Here is a 23,267-nt window from a genome sequence, read left to right on the forward strand (position 1 = left end):
TAGGTGTTGCTGGATGTCCGGGCCCGGTTGGAGTGTGAGATCAGCACGTACCGAGGCCTGCTGGAGAGTGAGGACTGCAAGTACGTGAACCCGGCTGAGGCTGAGGCTGTACAGGGAGATGTGTGGGAGGGTTGGGGGAGGCCATAAGAAGCAACTGGATCTACTCATAAGGTAGGACACTGTCATAATTAAAAAGCAATTAGGAAGCTTGTATGATCTAAAGAAAGTCAGGCAAGTATCATGCTGCCATCTCCAAACCCAGCCCATTGGAGATCATTCTGTTATAGTCCAAGCCAACAAACTTCTTCCAAGTGCCCAGTGTGTGCCAGGTGCCAGGGGGATCATCAGGATGGATGATGACAAGGCATTCACTCTCAAGTTGTTTCCATCCATTTAGGGAGGCAGACAGGCAAACGGAAAGCATACTGGCGGGGACGTTTTTCAGCACTTGTGAGAACAATAGGGAGAGCTTCACGAGATGAGCTGGAGCAGCAAGGACAGGAAAGGTCAGCCGAGCTCCGTTCATGGAGAACCATGAAGACCAACCACACTGGGGAGGGAGGCCTTTTTTTTATGGGCAATTGAGAGACCTTGCTTTTTTTTGAGGAGAAAATGATAGAATTTGCTTAATTGCCTATCTCCCCCCACTAGAAGGTAAATACTTGGAGCTCAGAGACAATATAAAATATTTTTATCACCTGCTCTTGGCATATAGTATGTGCAGTAAACATTGCTTGACCAAGTCAGCGAGTGCTCAAAGCTGCTCCTCACAAAGATGACACAGGTGAAGGCAAGAAGGGCTGAGTAGATGGCGGAGGGACCGGGCAGGGACATGCTTCAGGAGGCCTTGGTCAGGGTCTAGGTAATAAGCATCGGGGAGGGTCTGAATCAGGGCAGTGGCAGCATCAGCCTCCAGCTGCTGCACAGATAGAATCAGCATGACTCGGTGGCTGTCTCTGCGAAGGATACCTCTGGGCTGAGACATCTGGTGGGCTGATCACTGTTATAGGTAGTTTCTTATTCTACATTCAGGCTTGCTTCTCTGTCATTTAGAGTCGTGTCCTCCAGAGCAAGAGTTGCAAAGTCAAATGTTTGTCAAGGACCAGGCTGTTAATACACATGAATGATGTGGGTCATAGGGGACTGTGGAGAACCAGGGAGCTGGGCCTGGTCCAGTGAGGGTCGTGCTGCCTCCTCAGAGCCATTTCTGTCACATGAAACTGGTGCTTTTGATTGCTCAAGGGAAGCCAGGTGTCTGGATTTTTTTAAAAATATTAAATTCTCCTGAATTTTAAGCATTTTCAACATATCAAAAACAAATATAATGCCAGCCAAATGAAACACATTTCAGACTGGCTGCGGTCCTCAGACTGCCTGTCTAGTCTCTGGGCTACTTGGTATCCATCCAATATCCAGTGTGTTGTTTCTGGTTTTGAGCCCACACCTATCAGTCTCTGAGATTATTCATTTTCCTTTTACCATGTATTCCTTCTGTATTAATTGATTAATTCATCTTTTTCAACACATTCTTATTAAATGCCTGCTCTAGACTAGGTATGCAGGTGGGTACACATCCATGGCTGTTGACCTTACTGCCCAGTGGAGAGAGAGATCATGATGGAATAATCACAAATCACTCTGGAAGGAAGTACATAGTACCATAGGGAGATTTCACACAGAGAGATCTAGGGGGGCTTCAAGGAGGATATGACATTAGTACTCTTTATCCTGAGTACTAATGGGAGCCACTGAAGGTCTTAGGCAGGGAAGAGGCACGATTAGATTTGTGTTTGTAGAAGATCACTCTGGCCATCATGTTAATGATGGTTAGGAGGAGCAAGAATGGGGTTGGGAGACCAGTTACGGGGCCCCTGGGATTGCACAGATGAAGACGATGGAAGTTGGGACTAGGGAAGTGAGTGGAGAATGAGAGGGTGCGCAGTGGGTGAATTTGGGAGCCATTGGGGGCAGAACCGGATGAATTTGCTGTCCACTCAGGCTTCTTTCTAAACCCCCATGTACCTTTCTTCTGCAGATTGCCCTGTAATCCATGCTCCACAAACTCATGTCCACATTGTGTGCCCTCTCCCAGTGTGCCCTGCACAGTCTGTGTGCCCCGCGCTGCCTGTGTACCTTGCGTGCCCTGCCCCCCAGGCCGCTACTGAAGTCCCTCAGCACCAGGGAATCCTGGAGGGACCAGAGGCGGGCAGCTGGTATCTACTCAGGCCACCTGACCAAGGTTCAGTGGCCATCGAGAGAGCGAGACCAGCCGTGGCCAGCAAGGAAGACTGAGCGGTGCCAGGGGTGGGCAATCTGTCGGCAAGATTCTCGGATACTGCAGGGGGAGCCTTATGCTCCATTTCTTAGAAATGGCCTCTCATTTCCATGGGCTAATTGCTTTCTTTGCTGATATTTCTGGTTCTCTGCTGCCTCAAGAGCATGTGTTCTCCATCCTGGCAAATAAAGCCTCATTCAGTGGCCCTGCAAACATGTCTTTCTCTATTTGTCACTTACGATGCTATCCACCAGCCAATTCTGCAGCTCAGTTGGCATTGAGAGGAATGTAGCCAAATTCTGTATTTGCTTTTATGTCCCTCCACTTCCATAGAGGCTTGCGAGGCATTCGTCAAAAGGTCCACATGCCAGAAACCAGTTAAAACTAAGCAATTAGTTCAGAGCCAAGTAATAAAAGCATAAAGAGAGGAAGGAGATACTTGTGCCAGAAACCTAGGCCAAACAACTGTAAGTGAGAATAATACTGTGATAACCCCACCCCTAAACCTCATTATAGCTGGTACAATGGGATCATTCATTTATAAAGTCTTCACTAATTGCCTGGGAGGTGTAGGTTCTATCTCATGGGCTGGTAGCCCCCTAGATACCTTGTTAATGCTCTATTTAATCCTTGTAACAATCTATGAAAAAGGTACCATTATTTTCTCTACTTTATAAATGAGGAAACTGAGACTCAGGTTAAGAAACTTACTCAAGGTCATATAGTAAGTGGTGGACCCAGGACTCAAATATAGGCCTTCAGGACCCAGAGATGCTCAATTAATTCATATTTTGAGTTCTCACTATTTGCAGATTACACCTGGGTGCAGGAGAATACCAAAAATCCAGATATTTCTAGTTAGAAAGGGAGCTAAGACCAGTGTGTATAAGGCCTCACTCCTTCCTCCATAATAATAATAATAATAATAATAATAATAATAATAATAAAATAATAAGAGTAACCATTACTACCACTTACTGAGCACTTGTGATGCACTTGGTATATTGTCGAGCACATTACATAAATTAACTTATCCAGTTTCATGACCACCTTGGAAGGTAGGAGTCATGTCCATCTTAGAGATGGGAAACTGAGGTTCAGAGAATGGTTTAGTCAGTTGCCCAAAGTTGCATGCAAGGATGAAGATTTGGACCCAGGTCTAGAGGCTTCTACGACAGCATTATTCTAACCACTGCACTACACTGCCAAATTCCTACCTAGAAGGATTACATACTGACAAAGACTGGGAGAAAGTACTAGCTTGGGGAGAGCAGAAAAGGCTTTATTTAGCTGGTGGCCTTTGAGATGGACCTGGAAGGTCTAATAGGCTGTCTACAGAGCAAAAGAGAGGTATAGGTATGTGGGATTCTGCAGGAAAACAGAAGTCATACCTCGGGGGCCTTGAGTGGCCTGCAGGCTGGAGCAGCAGGTTCCTGTGAAAGACTGGTGGGAAAAAAGCTGAAAAGTAGAAAAGTATCACATCATGGGGGGCCTTGGTTAATCCACAAAGAGCTTGGACTTTTTCCGGAAGGCAGTGGGAGGGCTGTTGCAGGATTTGAGCCCAGGGATGACATGACTGGCATGGTATTTTAGAAAGTTTTACAAAGGAGTGTAAACAGGATGGCTGAGAGGCAGGGAGAAAGCTGATGAATAGTGTATGGAAGAAGCTAAGGGGGTCTCAGCTAAGCCAATGACAGTGGAAATGGAAAAATAAGGGACCATCTTGAAGAACTCAGTGAAGGACCCAACCTGGCAATGGTTGGCCATGGCTGATAAAGAGGAGTGAGCTGGCAACAGGAATCTTGAACATCTTTCTGAACCTCACCCTCCAAACACACGGTTCTTTCTTAATGAGCTGAGGTGATGTTTCAGTTAAGGATCTGCCCTCCGGACTTGCCAAGAAACGATGAGAAATGGATTGGATCCTGAAGCTGCCTGGGGATCTCCGGACGTGATCCCACATGCGTGCTTGGCAGACAGGATCATGATCCTGACAGGAGATACAAGCACACTGCTTAGCCAGCTGTGGTTCCTGGTTGCGGGTGGGGTGGGTGGGTAAAATTTCAATGAGCTGGAATGCCAAGGCAGGGGGGCTTCTGGCTAACTGGACGTTCTAGTAACTGAATGTAAACCGACAGTCCTTCTCGATTGCAATCCCTGTGCAAGATTTGTCTAAAATGTGCTTAGCTTAAGAAATGTAATAGATTGAACAGAACCAAGTCTTCGGTTCTAGAATCCTAGGCCTGTTCTGTCCAGTATGACAGCTGCTCACTACATGTGGCTATTTAATTTTTAATTAAATGAAATTTAATAAAAAAATTCAGTTCCTCAGTTGCACATATTTCCAGTGCTTAATACCTACATGTGGCTGGGCGTACCATATAGACAGTGCACACAGGGAATATTCCATTATTGTAGAAAGTCCTATTGAATGGCACTGTCGGAATCATGAGGAGCCTTACAGATGATCTGGCCCAGCCTCTTCCACTTACAGACAGGGAGTCTAAGGCCCAGATTGATGGAAAGATATGCTCACAGATGCAGAACCAACAGGTGGAAACTGAAGCCAAGTGTTCCGACGCCAAGCCTAGCGGGTCTCTCTGAGCTTATTATGCTTTCTCTAAGCACTGAGGTTTATTATTCTTTCAAGCTAATAAATATTTCCTCTAAAATCCCTTCTCTCATGTCCCTAAAAATAGAGACTTTTTTTTCTGAGATTCTGAAACTCTTTCCTGGGAGTGCAGTTCCCCTTTAAATAACAACCAGCAGAATCTCCATATCCTTTGAGCATTTGACTGAGTAAGAGCACAAGTCTCACTCAGGCTGTGGCCAGAGCAGGAGCAATCACACAAGAGTAGCCGGCCGGGAGTTTAAGCCCCTAGACCCTACGGGGACTTCTGCAGGCTCCTTTTCCCCCAGCACAATATTGTCCAGTCCAATCTGGTTCATGTTCCCACATCTGCGTGTCACTCCGACTTGCCAAGACCTGTCTGATCACCCAAATGCCGGTTAAAGCTTTTTATATGAGACCAACCCCCACAGCCCCGGGGCCTGGAGTGCTGCCCCCTGCTGGACATGGATGGCCACCATCCTCTGTATTTGGATGGTACTTTCAAGCTAGAGACCTTGCAGCTGTCTTCCTGCTTAGCTCATCTCACTTCCCTGATGAGTGAGGAAGCCCTGAGTATCGACTTAGGGAAATATGCCCACCAGCACCAGGGCATATTTCTCCTGGACCCAGTGCTACGTACACGGGGATTCTCAGAGAAACTGTGTCCTCATATCAATTAACTTTAATTAACTCCGGTTTATGGGAAAACTTAGGCAGGGCTATGGTAAAGTAATAAAACTTCTGACATATTTGATGTTTGGGAGAAACTCCCACAGGTAGCAGGATTCTCCCACAGTGGGATTGGGAAAGAAAAGACCTATGTTTCATGGACACAATTTTCCCTGAGGCCATTAAGGAGTCTGGGACTTTTGCTTGCACCTCGCTGCCAGAGAGCGAGGCCCCCTTCTGGGTGGGGAGTGAGGACCCACTGGGCAGAGCTGCCTGCATGAAGCCTGGCCAGAGGGCAAGGGCTCCTGGAGAGAAAGGCCCAGGAGTGACTGAGGGAGGGGGCAGAGTGTGGACTGAATTGCACTGAATGGATCTTTCCCTCCCTATTATAAAGGGGACACTTTTACGATATGATCAAAAAAGTGTATGCCAGGCGATAACTGGGGAAATCGTTAACAATAAAACAATTTTCTTTTGGGGTTTCATAAATTTTAGCACATGAGTGCAATGACCTCAATTTTGCTAAAGAGGAAGCTCCTAAGATCACTTGATATGATCTTTTTGAACAATTGGTCAAGGTAAGTTTACTTCCACATAGTCCTGTCTCTTAGCCATAAAGAAGTAACCAAACACACTCGTAAGCGTCTTGCCATAATGAGACTATCAGTGGCGTTGGCTTCAGAAAACCTGGGCTAAAATCCCAATCCTACTGCCAACGTGCGGTGATTTTGGCAGATCCCCTAACCTCTGTGCATCTCAGTCTCCTCCTTGCTTTTGGAAATGGGCATAATTCTACTTCCTACCCAGAGTCGTTGGGCTAGACTGCATCTGAAATGCCTATCATGATGCTGGCACGTTGTAAGGGCTCAATTAATGTTGGTTAAGGAAAACTGCTTTAGCCATAAGTCCCTCTTGTCTTCTGATTTTCCCCAATGATTTTGGCAGCCGAGTCACTTTTCGGAGTCAACTGAAGCTCAAGTTTCAGAAATAGTAGCAATAGCAGCAGCAACAACACAATAACGCGGGGGGCAGCTTTGCTTTGCTCCGAGGTTATAGAACATCTGGACGGACTTCCAGTCTTCGTCTAAATGCCTCGGTAAAGTGGAGGGTCCAGCATCTGAGGCCCAAAGTCCAGTTCTGGAGTCCATCTGGGTGGTGCCCTCTCTCTGCCCAAGCCCTCTGGCTCCACGGCAGACTAAAGCTCTCCCCACAAGCTCTGAGGGATCCAATTTTTAGGCCTCATTCATCATGCTCTGGAGAGCAGCGGTCGGCAAACTACTGCTTACAGGTTAAATCCAGCTGCTGTCTGTTTTGGTCAATAAATTCTACTGGAACACAGCCATGCCCATTCTTTTCCATGTGGTCTGTGCCTGCTCTGTGCCGCAAGGGCAGAGTTGAGCAACTGTAGAGCAAAGAGACCGTATGGCCTGCAGAGCCTAAAATATTTACCATTTGGCCTTTTAATAGAAAAAGTTTGATGCAGAGGAAAGAGGATGTGCTGGAGTTAGGAGAGTTAGGAGTGCGGGGCCTGGTCCCGGCCGCCTGTCTGGCTGACCTGCTCTGTGTCCCTGAGGCGCTCACGGCCCCTCTCTTGTCTCTGACTGAAGAAGGAAGGGGTTGAATTAGCTCTTTAAGTTGTGTTCGATCACCTTAGCACCTCTTCATTCTATGCCTGGTCTCTCATTCTATGCCAGGGCTCTGGTCCTGACACGGAGGCCTCCATGCTACCTCTTTGAGAGGACCCCTGTATCTTAGAGACTGTGCCACTCCAGAGAGACGCCAGATGGTCACTCAGGGAGCAGAGCTGAACTTCAACATGGGGTGTCTTTAACGAGATAACATGAAACATCCTTTTAGCAACAGAGGGCAGTAACAAGGAGTCCAAAGGCAGTTACCTGTCTCTTTTATGAGGTAGGGAGCTACTAACAAAGACTGAATAACTGACTACTGGTTGTTCTGATGCCTGTGGGCATGAGGATGTCATGTGGGAAACTTGAGGATTGTACATTTGCCCTAGATGGGTGGATAAAAGGTCTGGGCAAGGAAGTACTCTCACACTTTGGCACTCGGCCATGGTAACCAATCTGTAATTCAGCTTTCTAGGACCATGGCTTCTAGCTGTAGCAGACACCCTTGCTCTTCAAGCTCTGTGCCCAGTGGCTGCCCAGTCTCCAGCATCGCACTGGGCCCCACCTGAAAAAGAGCAGCCAATCTCATTGCCATCTCCCCTGTGGTTCATGGCCAGTCCAGCCTGGCCCTTCCAGCAGTCACCCGACTTGTCCTCTGCCAGGGACCAACCACTTCCCTACCAACATAGGCACCTAGAGCTGATTCAGGGAAAGCTCCTCAATGGCAGCGAGAAGGAGACCAGGCAGTTCCTAAATGACCACCTGGTCAACTACCTGCAGAAGGCATAGCAACTGGAGCAGGGGAATCGGGAGCTGGGGGCTGAGATCCAGCAGCGGAACAAATGGCAGCTCCCCAACGTGTGCTCCAATTACTGCTCACACTTTGAGACCATTAAAGAGCTGCCACAAAAGGTAAGGAGAGGCCTGGATCTCTGGCGTCAATGGCAGCGGAAGAAGGGTGAGTACTGGTATAGGAAGAATGGAGGGGTTGCCTAGGATATAACATTCCACACATGTTCATGGAAATGAATTGCAGATGCCAGAAATAAACTTTGGTGTCAGAGGCTCTACCATTTGGTCTTATCCCCAGTTCCATCCAACAAGCACCACTGCTGATGACTGTGATGAGAAGACTAGGATATGGGATCAGGATATGAGTTTATTTCTTCACAATCCAGATCCGCCTTATTTAAGGACTTGTGAGCATCAGCTGTCAGTGAGTCACTGTGCTGGGCCCTGTGGAGCAGACACCGCCTCCAGAGTGAAGCCTTTACCCTCTAGCATGGCATTCAAGGCTGCTACGTCCTAATCTTCACTTCTTTTTGCAGCTCGCCTCTTTAATATAATTCATGCATCCTGTGCTTCCGGCAAACCGCTTTGTCCCCTTCCCCTGCTCCAAATATTGGCTCAGAGGAGTAATGTTCTCTTTCTCATGTTTGCATTTCCAAATTCTAGCTGGGCTTCACAACCCAGGTGAGATGCCACCACCTCCTGGAAGCCTTTCTGTACAAGATGATGAGAAGGATGAAATATCTAAGGGAGATGCCACCACCTCCTGGAAGCCTTTCTAGAGGCTAACCCCATGCGGAGGGGTTTCGGCCACCTCGACCCACATTTAAACATCTCTTATGGCGTTTTCATCGTTCTGTTCTGCTTTGGAGTCCCTAATCTGTACAAGATGATGAGAAGGATGAAATATCTAACTTCATTTAAGGAAAAAAAGTTAATCACATTTACTTAGTATTCAGTGCTGGTATTCAGGGGGATTCATCAGTCTCTCTGTGTGGCTGTTTCCGCCAGTCTCCCTTTCATTTACTGCCAGTGTGAGCAGTAATCTGGACATTTCTGATCTCTCCCTTGATTTTACTAGACGTCAAGGCTGGGCTGGGAATTTTCACATTCATTATTCATTCAAACCCTTTCGATACCCTTCGAGGTGAATATTATTATTTCTATTGCATCTAGAAATAAAGTGCACCTTCATTGAGAGTTTACTGTCAGAAGCTTTGCTGAGCATTGATGCTTGGTTGCCCTCAATCCTAACAATGATTTTATGAGGCAGACAGAATCACTATTCCTATTTTATAGATGAGAAGCTTTTAAGTTTGAAGAAATTAGAAGCTGAGCCTGAAGTCACAGAGCTGATTAGCTGCTGAGCTGTGACTTGGGGCCACTTAACTATGGCATGGAGGCCTATGAGGAAGTGGATCAGGAGGCAAAGAGAGGTCGAGTGCATCAGGCGCAGGGTCACTTGCATGCCCATGCAGGCTGGGGTTCCTGTGCAAGCCTCACTGCTGCCCAAACCGACCAAGGTAGCACCATCTCTCCCTTTCCACATGGACCTTTAGCAGAATGAAGTATAGAACCCTACCCAAGTTTGTGCTGTCACAGAGCTCAGCCTGTTCCATCATAGACTTAAATATAAGACTGAAACCATAAAACTAGAAGAAAACATAGGGAAAAAAGCTCCTTGACATGGTCTTGGCAATGATTTTTTGGATATGACACTTAAAACACAAACAACAAAATAAAAAATAAATAAGTGGGACTATATTGAACCAAAAAGTGAGCATACATTCATATATTATAAAGCCATTTTGTTTTTCTGAAAACACTAAGCTTTTTAAAGGGGGTGATGGTGATGGTTGAAGACCCTGAAGTCAAGAAGGGAGCTGGCATTTATTAGGTGCTTACTCTGTGCTGAGCATTATGTTGGGTGTTCCACACACCTGGTATGTAAATCTGATCGTAAATGTGGATAGGAGAACATGGATGCTTTTAAAGGTTAAGTAACCTGATTGAGGTCAGGCAGCTCGGAAATTGGGATTTCCTTTTTTTCTACTTCCGTTGCTGTGAAATTATTGAAAATGTGTATGTTGGCCTTTGTCCCTAGTTCCTGACACAGAACTCTTAATTCCTTTTGTAATTTCCTAAGTGATAAGAACACTAGGAGCATCTTTTGTTATAGTATTTGTTCTTTGACCCCGGTTCCTGACTCAGAGCTCCTAAATCCCTTGGAATTTCCTAGGTGATAGGAGTGTCTTTTGTTCTAAGGAGGCTACCCTTGGTGGGCTCCTAAATGGGGGCTGGTCACCAGAAAGACCAAGGTATAGTAGATGCTTGGAACTTTCTACCTTGCCCCCATCCTCCAGGAAGGGGAAAGGGACTAGAGACTGAGTTAATGATCGATCATGCCTACCTGTTGAAACCTCCATAAAAATTCCAGCGCCTTCCTACATATCTTGTCCTCTATGTCTCTTCATCTGGCTGTTTATCTGTATCTTTTATTATATCCTTTTAAATAAACAAGCTAATGTAAGTAAATGCTTTCCTGAGTTCTGTGAGCCATACTACTAAATTATCAAAACCTAGGATGGGGTTGTGGGAACCCTAATTTATAGCCAGAAATTCAGAAGTACAGGTGACAACCTGGGAATTGCAATTGGTGTCTAAAGTGGAGACAGTTTTGTGGGACTAAGCCCTTGCCTTGTGGGATCTGACATGGGTAGATAATGTCAGAATTATAGGAAATCCAGTTGGTGTCATAGAGAATTGCTCGGTGTGTAAAAACCCATAAATCTGGTGTCTGAAGTATTGTGAGTGTTAAGAGTAAAGAAAAAACAGGAGTGGTTTTTCTAGACAATTGCAAAGAACAACTAGTGTCAACTTGATCTGCTCCTGGGTCACTGACAGGATAATGAGAAGAAAGATGGTAACCTCAGAGTGAATGTGGCACCATCCTCATAGGCCCAATGTGGAGCTTTGTCACAAATCTCTCTCCCGCTCTAAGGCAGGTGCTGTATCTTTTATAGATCCACTTCTAGTATCTAGTATGTCACGGTAGGTGGAAAAATAACGTTGATAAGTAAATAAAACTTTATAGATCTAAGAAATCAGATGGTAAAATCCTATCTAATTTGAATAGGAAAGGTGCCTTTTCCATTTGTCAAAGCCTCGAGAGTTGTGTACACCTAGGAGACATGCAGTAGGAGGCTCTACACACAGGAGTTGTCTCCAATCTTTGCATCTGTGTTTTCATACTGCAATGGTGCAGTATGTGATGGGTGATGTTGCCATGCAGGACACAAAGCTTTGGATGCTCCCATGCATCTTTCTGCAGCATAGAAGAGGTAAGCTGTGGGTTAGGTGCAATTTCCAGGTGCTAGTCTGAAACTCCACACTTTTCTCTCCCACTGGTTGAGATACACCCACAGGTAGCAACATCAGGTTTGAAAATAGCATCCCAAGACCACAGCTCCAACGTCCATCTCCAGTAGACTGCCCACCTCTGGAGATTGGTATTCCTAAAATCGGAATCATTGCAGAGAACGTTGTGCACACAGGCGAGCGAAGGAGGGCTGAAGGCTCCCATCTCTCACTCTATCTTCGCCACTTCACCTCACTGAACCTGGCTCATATTTGATCATCAAGGGCCACAGGGACTCTGTTTAAAGGATTAGGGAAGAAGGTTGTTTTAGATATGAGGGCAAAGATCCTCACCCCATACTCACCTCCTTTGAGAAAAATGCAAATCAGCGGAACCAAGCGACTTTACAAAGAGACGGGCAACATCAGAGTCATTATGCAAAACAGCATCCTCAGTAGAAGCCCAAGCCAGGACCATCACTGAGCTTTAGTAGAGAGAAGCATCATCCAAACATATAAAGCTTCAGCAGTGATGTTATAAAGTAACAAGTGTTATTTATTTTGAGATGGAAGAAATCATGGGTTTTAGCTAATGAAATGAATTGAGCTGGAGAATAAAGTCAAAAGATGGATTCTATTTTGCAAGTCAAAAGAAATAACTTTACAAGTCAAGTTCTTTGGTTTACAGAGAAGCTTGTTGCTGTATGATGAGGAAAGCACTGTTTGAAGATATAACCTATGCAGATTGTACCCAGAAGCCTCTGAAGGATGGGATGACTTGGCCTGGTAATGTCTTCTAATGATAGTGTCTGTAAAGAGTTATTCATTGATGAGCTCCAAGTAATCCTAGGTCAGAGCTGACCACTAGTTACCTTTTCTTGAAAACCCTATCTGGACCAAATTCTCAAATTATGCATTTCTTCTTGATAGAACTCTAATAGCTTATGTTTCACATATACATAGCTGGTCCCTGTAGAGATGTCTGTTCAGCTTTTGTGCAATGCTCAGAGCACTGGCAAATATTCATTTGCTCAGAGACCTAGTTGTAACCACTTTGGGGGAACGTCTTACTTGACATTAGATTTTGTTCAGTCTTAGGGGTCTTTCTACTTCCTGCCGCAAATTTTGAGAGAAAACTTTTGGGACCTTACCAGTTAGTTATCTTGGTTCCCTGGTACCAAGAGGTAGTATGGTACGAGACGTAGTATAATAGAACTTTCTCCTGGGCATTGTCCTGCATGGTCCTTGGAGAAATCCTGACCTATTGCTTTAGTACTCCAACATCTGTGTTTTCTGATACACAAAGAGGAATAATATAGAACGTTGGGTTCTTGTTTTATTTCTTAATTGCAACTTCTTGTAGGCCTTTAAAGCCTTCCAGTTTGTAGGCCTTTAAAGCCTTCTTAGTTCTGGCAATGGCACAGTTGCTCTGTTTTGGGGGCAGAGTGGGGGCTGGGGTGGTGGTCAAGGTGAGGAAAATAAGAATAGGCTCTGGAGTTGAAAGAAACTGATACTGAGATGAGGCTTTGCTACTGTATAATAGGTTGATCTTAGGAAAATGATTTCATGTCTCTGGCCCTCAATGCCCGTTCCTTTCTTTCTTTATAAAGTTAAGGTAATAATGTATCCTTTGTAAGATGATAAGAGGGATTAAACAAAGTCACCAATCAATCCCCTAACACATACTGTAGGTGCTTGATAACAGTCTTTAGAATCAAGGAAGTAAGGCAGGAAGAGGACCCACAATGGCTCTGAAAACTCAATATCCTTTGAGTTTCATGGCCAAGTCCTTATTTGACTTTCAAAAAGATTATTGTTCATTTTTGTTTGTTTCTGGACCCTTGAGCTCACCTTTCTTGGTCCAGATTCGGCATAGTTATCAGGGTCACCCTCATACAAGACACCCATGGCTACCCACCCAAGTTGCTTCCTGATGGACTGTACATCAGGTGTGTGGCACTGTACCTGGCATATAGGATATGCTAGGAGATGTATGTTGAATGAACAGACTTACCAAAGTCTTACTGCCTCTCAAGTGAGTCTGAAAGGCAAACAACTGAAGAAAAGAAAAACACAGAACTTCTTAATAACCAAAACCATAACATCTGCTAACCAAGAACCACTATAGGGAAGGCTGGCTGAGTTTTAACCCAGGGATGCCACTACAGTCATAGGGGGTTGTCTCTCCTGCTACTCCAGTGACCAACAGGAATGGTCATGCCTTTAGAGTGGGCAAATCAACAAGGAGGTCAACCCCAGTCAAGGTATAAACACTTGATGGCTAAGAGAACTTTTGTTCTTTGAAAAATAATAAAAGCTTCTGACCTCTCAGCAACAGACAACCTGATATCAAAGAGCCAAGAGGCACCTCAGATTCATCCACATTCCTTTAATGAGGTGAGAAACCCTTAATGGTAAACTCAACAGCTGAGTAACAGGATGACGATATAACAACAGGTCGAGAATCAAGGCAGCAAGGGCAAAGCGCTGAGCCAACACCCGCCTGGGATGGGGTATAAAAGGCCTAGGAGGGAAGGGGGTTGGCAGACTCAGTGTCTTGGCCTTCCCAGCACTCTGAACCTCTTGTGCAGCCTCAGCCCACAGCATGACTTCCTTCTACGTCAGCTCCTCCCCATCGCTGGGCAGCATCACGACTCCTGGAGAAAGAAACTTCTGTATCTCCTCCATCGATATTGGGAGCCAGCCTGGGGCAGAGGTCAAGCCTGCCTCCCCGGGCCTCTTGGCCACCGTGGCACACGCCAACCGAGTCCGTGTGGGGACGACCCCTCTGGGCCGACCCAGCCTCTGTCTGCCCCCCCGCTGCCACACCACCGTGGCACACGCCAACCGAGTCCGTGTGGGGACGACCCCTCTGGGCCGACCCAGCCTCTGTCTGCCCCCCAGCTGCAACACCGCGTGCCCCTTGCCAGGGACCTGCCACGTTCCCGGCAACATCGGAATCTGTGGGACCTACGGTGAAGGCAGCCTGAATGGCCACGAGAAGGAGACCATGCAGTTCCTGAACGACCGCCTGGCCAACTACCTGGAGAAGGTGCGCCAGCTGGAGCGAGACAACGCGGAGCTGGAGACCAAGATCCGAGAGTGGAGCAAATGCCACGAGTCCACCGTGTGCCCGGACTACCAGAGCTACTTCCGGAGCATCGAGGAGCTCCAGCAGAAGGTGAGGTCTGGGGCAGCCCGGGATACGCCGGGTCTGCGGGAGCAGGGGTGTGGCAGGCCAAAACCACCGAAGGCTCAAAGACTTTGGGGTCTTGGGTTCTCCCGAGCAGGAGTGTAGACACCACAGGTAGGGCTGAGGCTGGAGTATGATGTGTGTGTGTGTGAACTGTGCTGGTTTTCCTCAGATCCTGTGCAGCAAGGCGGAGAACGCCAGGCTGATTAGCCAAATCGACAACGCCAAGCTGGCTGCCGATGACTTTAGAATCAAGTAAGTAGAGTCAAGAGGGCTCAGAGTGACTTTTTCCTTCACCCTAAGTCCCAACGCCCAAATACTTGTTGAATGAGATAATTGCTGTTCTGTTTCTTCTTTCTTAAATGCCCCAAATTTAAAAGAAATTATTACACCCAAAGCTAACAGATGAAGAGCATGGCACAGGGAATGTAGTTAGCATTAATATGATGGCTAAGTGGAGGGTCAGGGGAAGGAGGGAGAAATTGGGGGAATCGTTTTACGAACAATATAGATGTCTAACCAATGTACTGTATACTTGAAACTAAGTTAAATAAATAAATTTATTTAAAAAAAGACAGTGATCGGAAAAAAACACTAATAGAAAGTAGAGGAAAAAACACCATTAAGTCAAGTGTGTATGGTACAGCCTAGTATTAGCCCTTCTTCATTTATGTCCCTAAAATAGAAATAAGGCTGCCTGAATTCATTAACCGAGAGCAGAATAAAGTAATTTCGAGAATAAACAGAGCAAGGATGGCCACTATAGTTTATGTATAAGTTGGAAGGGACATGTAGAGATGGGTCAGGGTCCAGATTTAGCTATGGAGCCCCCAGCTACCAGACATTTCCACTAAATAAAGGTGAGAGATGAACAAATAGCCCAACACAAGGAATAAGGGAACAAATCGAGGCTGCTGGTTGTTGCTTATCCTAGTTAATGGACAGTCCCTACAATGTGGTGAGTCCCATACTGGGTCCTTAGATACATGGTATTCAGTCTTTCTGAACCATAGTTGCTTCAATGTACAATAATAAAGGCAGCGTGGGCAAAGTACTGAGCCAACACCCACCTGGGATGGGGTATAAAAGGCCCAGGAGGGAAGGGGGTTGGCAGACTCAGCATCTTGGCCTTCACTAGACAATGAGCCCTTTGAGAGGAGGGGCTGTGTCTAATTCATCTCTGAGCCAGAGCACGGGGCACAGTGAACAAATGAGGATTGAAGGTGGTAAAGAAGGGGGGGACCTGGGGCAGCTGAGAGGGGCTCTCCTTGGCATCTGTTGACCCTGCATGTCCCGTGATGGCAGGCATGAGAGTGAGCACGCCCTGCGCCTGCTGGTGGAGGCGGACATGTGCGGGATGCACAAGCTCCTGGATGACATGAGCCTGGCCAAGGCTGACCTGGAGGCCCAGCAGGAGTCCCTGAAGGAGGAGCAGCTCTGCCTCAAGAGCGACCATGAGCAGGTGTGGTCCCGTGGCTGCAGACTCACAGGGGAGGGCGCTGGGCAGAGAGTAAGCCCTTCCCACCCTGTGTGGCTCTTGGATCAGAACCTGGGCCTGGTTGGCCTCAGGATAATCGGTTGATCTGGGTCTGAGAGTCGGGGTGACTCTGTGGGATGTGGCCGAGTGAGAGTCTCTTCTCTAAAGATTGGCCCTGTGAGTTCGGGAAGGTCTCAGAGGGGCTCTTCCCGCTGGACCCTGGCCAGACCTTTCACATCAGCATGTGTGTGGGTTTGCCCCTCAGTGTGCTCGTCGGGAGAGGGGTTCAGGTGCTGTCTGCTCTGTGCAAAGCCCTTTCCTCACTTAGGGTTTGGGTCCTTCTGTCCCCGCAGGAAGTGAACACCCTGAGGCGCCAGCTGGGGGACAGGCTCCGGATCGAGCTGGACACTGAGCCCACCGTGGACCTGAACAGTGTGCTGGAGACGATGCGGTGCCAGTACGAGGCCATGGTGGAGACCAACCGCCGCGATGTGGAGCAGTGGTTCGAAGCTCAGGTGAGGCGGTGCTGCAGAGCGTGGGGAGTCCAGCTTCCATCTGGCCGGGAAGTGATCGTGTCTCTGTGCACTTGTGCTTCAGTCTGAGGGCATCAGCCTGCAGGCCACGTCCTGCTCCGAGGAGCTGCAGTGCTGCCAGTCGGAGATCCTGGAGCTGAGGTGCACGGTGAACGCCCTGGAGGTGGAGCGCCAAGCCCAGCACAACCTGGTACGGGTCCTGCTTCCCCCTCACCGCACTGCCGGTGCCTCAGTCTGTGGCCTGGTAGCATTTTATTTTGGAGTTCTCTCTCCTCTCACCTGCCTACCTATCGATTGTCAATTTCTTTTAAAATATTTATTGTCAGGGTCAGCTGAAATCAGAAATATAACTTAAAAAGTGAACCTCCCCCTTTAAACAAAATATTGAAGCTTAGGCATTCATTGCACAAAAATTTATTGACTTGAAACTTTTTGTCAGTTATTGGAGCTGTAGATAATATGCAGCCACTAAAGCTTTGGAGTCAGTGCTATTTTGGCAAAATTCTTGTTTATAATTCGTTTTACCTAGAACTCTCGGTGTGAGTTCCTAAAATTCTTTCTGTTCTTGGTGAGTTTCCATATTGTGACATTTTGGGCCATAGTTATCACTGCTAAGATTTGGTGCATGTAGCAGTTTCTTTGGTGCCTTACCGCGTTATTTCCCATCACAGAAGGACTGCCTGCAGAACTCCCTGTGTGAGGCTGAGGCCCGTTATGGCACCGAGCTGGCCCAGATGCAGAGCCTGATCAGCACCGTGGAGGAGCAGCTGTCTGAGATCCGAGCTGACCTGGAGCGGCAGAACCAGGAGTACCAGGTGCTGCTGGATGTCCGGGCCCGGCTGGAGGGCGAGATTGACACATACCGAAAACTTCTGGAGAGCGAGGACTGCAAGTATGTGGGACCTGGGCAATTCCTGGCCACACCATTTACCCAATTCTCATAAGCTCCTCAGGGTGAGGGAAGTGCTGTCTGCATAGCACGCAGCTCTCTACGCTCCTGCTGAGTGATGTATTGTCTGTCTCACACTCACACTCCGCATTGTTGACAGAGTGTAGAGGGAGGGACTGTCCATTCAGAGGAGGCTGTTGTCATTTGCCAGGTGTCCAGTGGCGCTGCCTGGCATAGCCATTGACTGATGAGAGTAGAAATGTGGCTATTCCTCAAATAGATTTGATCCAGCAGGTATTTTGGAATTGCTTTTTTTTTTTTTTTAAATCCTTCCTGGTATTTTCTATCTTGGGAGATAGAATCTGACTCTCATCTACAGAACTTTAATTCTGGAAGAATTTTAGAGATTACCCAGTCTCACCCTAAGGGTGCACAGTAGTGGGGGTCAAATGGCCAGGGCTTTAGTTGGGTCCACGTCCTGTGGTTTGCTCCACACGCACATCACTGAGACCCCCATTCATTCCCCATCCCTAACTTTGCTCACCTTTTTGTCTCTCTGCAGGCTTCCTTGCAATCCGTGCTCCACGCCTACCTCCAGTGTGCCTCCCCCCTGTGCTCCTTGTCCTAGCTCTGCCCCTCGCACTAGTTGTGGGCCTGGTTCAGCCCATGAAGCCTTCACTGGAAACCAGTTCTGAATGCCTGTGGACCAGTAGGGGTGGTTAAGGCGAGGGGATACCCAAATAGAAATGCTCCTTAGACATTTAGGAAATCTGCCTTCTAACTATTGCTGACTTTCTGCATGCGTAGTTCTATCCAAATATACCAGGAAAAGTGGAATCTTGATTGGGGGCCTTCCTTCCCAGCTCTCGATTTTCCTAGATGTGCTCCATAACTCAGTGGCCGGATCCCAGCCACCACTGGTGTCTCAGAATATCTACCCCAAAGACACTCAGGGATGGGATCAAGTTGAAGAAGTATGTTGGGGTGAGTCTAGGGCATGCCTTGAAGTTGCATTTGCATTTCAAGGACACCAACTTTAACCTGAGAAATTTAACAGCTACAATTGATTAGTTGGTGACCAAGGAATTGGGGAACAAATTTCACTGTTTAGGATTCCCTTAAATTTACTGTTTCTAACTATTTCTAACATCTCCAGCTTTGAATAATGGTGCCAGAGGGGAATATGGCACTAGAAACTGCATATTTGATCACTTTCTCTTCCACTTTCTTTCTTTTTCCCTCCTGCCCCCCTCTCTAGGAAGTTGGCTTTATCTTCTCTAAAGGTTAGATGGGAACTTGCCTCTATCAGATCCGAGTTCTCTCCACTTAGGGTTTCTACCTTTGACAAAGGACCAGGAGTGGCTCTTGAGATGTAAAGGGAACTTTCAGATCAAGAAATCTTTCTTTTCTATATAAAATACTGACTCTCACAACTATTGTCTTGCTATACCCTTCTCTTCATCCAATTTTTAGTAAAATTTGAAAAATGACTTTATTTTTTCTAGAACATTTTTCTGGAATATTAAAAGTTATTGATTCAATAGACAGAGAGCTACTGGGCATGATGGTATAAGAATGATGGAAAATATTTCACTACAGTATTTTCAAAATATTTATACTTGTTTGCTGTCTATGCATCCATCTCGTCTCCTACTCTTCCTCATCTTTACCATAGTGGCCTTTCCGTTCTTGGACACATGCCAGGAGACATGTCCCTCTTCCTCTTCCCTGGAATGCTTTTCCTTCTCTTTGTTGTTATTTATGTCTAATCTGAAATGTTACTTGCTTGACCGTCAATCTATGGTAACCACAACCTCTTCACTTTATGTCCTGTTTATTTTCATCATAGTATCTCTCAACAGCTGAAGTTGCTTACTTGTCTATTATTTATCTCATTAAAATGCTCAGTCAGGATTAGCATCTGTCTACTTCTGCTTCCCCAGAGCCTCGCACTGCCTCGCACAGAGTAGATGCTCAATAAACACCTGTTGAAAGAATGAATGCTTCTGGTCCTGACTTTATTATTGACTTGTGATGGGGCTTGAGAATCATCAGTTAACATGCCTGAACCTCAGCATTTTTTCCTGCTGTTAAATGGAGATGACATTATCTTTCCTACTTACATCCTACATCTGTCATGGATTCTAAGTGAGAAATTAAAACACTCTGAAAAGGACAAAGCACCTCAAAAACCTCATCTGGAGCCAGTATCGTATAATGACCAGGAGTGTGGGTGCTGAGCCAGACTGATCAGGTTCAAAACTCACTCATGGCTTCAGGTCTTTTCTTCCAGGCAACTAAAATTAATTTCCTCTAACAGTTAAATTCAACCAGAAACAAATTGATGCATTTAATAACTTGCTTTCCAGGGCAAATTGTACTTGACTATTTGCATTAGTCCAAACAATGAGAAAACCTTGTTTTGAGGGGCAGAGCCTTCTTAGCAACTCCATTACATTGAGTTCTTCCAAGGAGAGGGGATCAAATTTTATGGGTGGTCTTGTTTCCTTCTCCCGCTTTGGGTCCACCAGGTTAAAGGGATGGGTAAACCTATTTTAGTCCCATGAGGCACACTCAGTAACTCGAGGCCACTATGAATCCTATAGAACTTCATTTTGGGGGAATGCAGATTATGTCTTTTTGTAGTTCTGATTTCTAAATATGGTTACAAGCTGGTTGGAAAAATAGCTCATCTCAGCCTCATAGCATGTCCTATCTTGTGGCTTTATAAGATAAAAAGCAACATGGAGACATGGAGAAGTGACACTTTCCACCAAAGTCAGAGTAAAGGCTGGCATGGCTCAAGCCAGCCTTGTTTTCATGGGGGAAGGAACTGTCCATTGCTTTTGGGGGCTATAGCTTCCCGTGCTGAAGATGGGCCCGGTGGTGAGGGGTATTCTTTTGGAAGAACCGCTCATGATATTAAGTCACCATTTTGTCTGAAATTGATTGACTAGATTGTGTTAAGGGGCAGAAAGTTCTTTCCAGAAACTGGCTTGGTTCTTTTCCCATGATCCGAGAGCTTTGGAAAGCTCCCTTTGCAAGGCTGACTTTTTCCTAGAAAAGAAATGAATGAAATGGGTCCCGTTGAGTGCGTGCCCACCTTAGGGGCACTGCCTTTCAGGAAAGCCCCATCTCCTGCTTTAATCCAGTCTCCTGCTTCTGTGCCTGATGAATTTCCTTCCTCACTGTGAACAGCGAACTCTACATTACACAGAGTCTGCTTTGCTCTCTTCCTCTCTGATTGTTAAAATAAACATTTGACAGTAACTGCACAGTTTTAAATGGAGTTTTGTATAGTGATGGTTTGGGCCTGCCTGGTGTTAAATGCCATCTCTTCTCTCCAAGAACAGAATGCTTCTCTCTTGCTCTCATAGGGCAGACATCGTAACTGCTTTTAAATCATGAAACATTGAGGTTCACAGAAGTTAAACAACTTGACTAAGGCTGAGTCAGAACGAGGACCTAGATTGCTCTGGCTGCAAAGCAACTCTCTTCGTATCACAGCACTTGAGTGTTTATTCTGTGTGTGTGTGTGTGTGTGTGTGTGTGTGTGTGTGTGTGAGAGAGAGAGAGATGGAGAGAGAGAGAGAGAGAGAGAGAGAGAGAGAGAGAGAGTCTGCTTTTTAAAAGGATGTACTGCAATGTGAGCCTTGGATGTTCCTGTTTCTCACACTCATGGTCACTGATAGTGTAATTTGGAAAGGACCTACACCTTGATTTATTTAGTATAAACCTCCTAAGACAGCGTATGAGTCATTTCCCTGAACCAGCTAGTTTGCCTCCAGCTCATTGCTGTCTAAATCCTTCTAAATGTCTTGTCTGTGCTGAACATTCCACTGGTCAATGCTAGCGTCTGAGATGGGGGAGAGGGTAACTCTTGAGAGAAGCGTATTTCACTGGCAGAGGAAGGCTATTCCCAGTGATGTAAAACCAGTCCAGCTAGTTTCGCCATTAAATAATCATATTTGTTTCACAAAGGGACATGGGTTAAACACATAATTCATTGTGATCTACTTTTGAAATCTCTGTAGAACTTTTCATGTAAATATGCTCCTAAATGAAAACAAATCTTGTCCTGAGTTGATTTGATTTAAAACCCCAGGGTTTACAAGTCATTGACATAACATTCTACTGTTTGGCTTCATACTATGTTTCTTCATCGATTGATTGATTGCTTCATTCATTCAGTGCGCATTTACTGAGCGTGACCATACACCAGGCATGGTGGAGGGTAATACTGAGTATGATTTGCTCCATAGCTAAGCTCATTTGGTCACTGCTTTCATGTTTTCATCGACGGAGCATTTCCTGTACGTCAGGTGCTGTGCTGAGAATTACAGAGATGAACAAAACAAAAGGAGTAAGACAAAAATCCCTGCTCCTAAGAGTCTTCCAAGTAAACCAACAACAAAGGATACAACGAGGAAGGCTGTATTCAAGGTAAACTAAGGAGTCAATGTGAGTGGAGAAGAGGGACTGACCAAATACCTGGTGAAGCTGGAGGAAGCATCCCCCTGAAGGCAATTCTTAAGCTTAGAGATATGAACTCTTAGGGATAGACTTGACCTTGAGAATGTTTCAGTATCAGGGTATATAATGATAGGTTTTTACATGCAGAAGGAACAAGAGTTGTCAATATTTCTCTAATTTTATTCCACAAATTTGTGAAGTGGGCCAAATAAATAGTTCTACAATGACATATGCAGAAGTTTACGTTTTCCCAACTTCCTAAATCATTTACCCTCCGAGTTCCCACAGTTGTATTTTCTCCTTCCCATTTAATGCACATGTGCCCCAGGACTATCACCAGCAAGGTCAGTGAGAGTTTTATTAGCTTAACACCCACAGGAAATGGTCCCCTGAGAAGCCCAGAGTAGTGGGTGAATAACATTGTGGGGACATCCACAGGCTGATGGGGACACAGGACAGTGGAGATGGTTCCTGGTCCAATGCCCCACAGAAATCATCAACCGGAATCATCATCACTCAAAGATGAGGGTGTGGAGGGCAAAGGGACTTCTGAGCAGCATCTGTAACTCAACCTGTTTAGCACAAAAGTTACAGACTCCTGCAAGGGGAAATGGAACCCAAGGGTATTCAAGCTCTAACAAAATATCAAACATTTTTTTTTTGTTCATAGGAAGGCCTCTTGAAAAAAAAAACTTACAAAAATTATACAAGTAGAACACAAATACTGTAAAAACTCGAAACATAACAAAAGGCTATCGCATACAGATAGTCCTACTCTACAAGTTAGTTTCTATACATGTCTAAACGAAGTGGGGGATATTTTGATGTAGTAATGGATGCTCCTTATTGTATTCCCTTGTACCAGAAGGCCCTTCTGTAGCCTGAGCATCATTTAGTGATTTGGGGAAGAGATGACATTGCAGAAGGTAGGGAAGTGTCTTTTGAGGTTTGAAAGACCAGGTTCTGAGTGGACAAGAGCATGGACTTGTCTGAAATAAGTAAGGACAGTGTCCTGCCCTCCAGTTAGATGAAGGCATGTTGGTATCAGGCGATGAAGAAGAGGGGAAGAGAAGATAATTGAGATGCTTGTAGGTCCTCTGCTTATCTGCTCCCTTCTCCTAGACTGGGATGCAGGATCAAGGGCAGAGGGATAATAGAAACCCCAGGTAGGTTTGGGACTGAGGAGCAGAAGGTGTTTCTTATTCCTTCCCTATGTGTAACCCAGAAAGGCACCAAGACCCCAGAAAAGAAATGGTTCAGGAGAGTCTGAGCAGAAAAGCCTAGAGAACCTTCGTAGAGAATCCTGAGGCCCAGGGTGATACAGCAGCAGCAGAAGGATCAGAGATGTAACAGAGGGATTTAACAAAGAGCGT

At 46.0% G+C, this 23,267-nt stretch overlaps 2 protein-coding genes across 2 annotated transcripts in view; both read left to right on the top strand.

The window, feature by feature from the left end:
• Nucleotides 1-2,165, top strand: part of KRT32 (keratin 32) — an 18,242-nt gene extending 16,077 nt beyond the window's left edge. Inside the window, exon 7 of the mRNA XM_006925105.1 lies at nt 2,036-2,165. Within this exon, the coding sequence (XP_006925167.1) occupies nt 2,036-2,165 (130 nt within the window). The remainder of the gene's footprint in view (nt 1-2,035) is intronic.
• Nucleotides 2,166-13,934: 11,769 nt separating this feature from the next.
• On the top strand, nt 13,935-18,116 carry LOC102893377 (keratin, type I cuticular Ha8). The gene is made up of 8 exons (XM_006924644.1): nt 13,935-14,100; nt 14,182-14,510; nt 14,695-14,777; nt 15,828-15,984; nt 16,353-16,514; nt 16,597-16,722; nt 17,204-17,424; nt 17,984-18,116. The coding sequence occupies exons 1-8, from the start codon at nt 13,935-13,937 to the stop codon at nt 18,114-18,116; spliced, it is 1,377 nt and encodes a 458-aa protein (XP_006924706.1).
• The last annotated feature ends 5,151 nt before the right edge of the window (nt 18,117-23,267 follow it).

This window comes from Pteropus alecto, unplaced genomic scaffold (genome assembly GCF_000325575.1).
Source record: "Pteropus alecto unplaced genomic scaffold, ASM32557v1 scaffold98, whole genome shotgun sequence".
Lineage (NCBI taxonomy): Eukaryota > Metazoa > Chordata > Mammalia > Chiroptera > Pteropodidae > Pteropus > Pteropus alecto.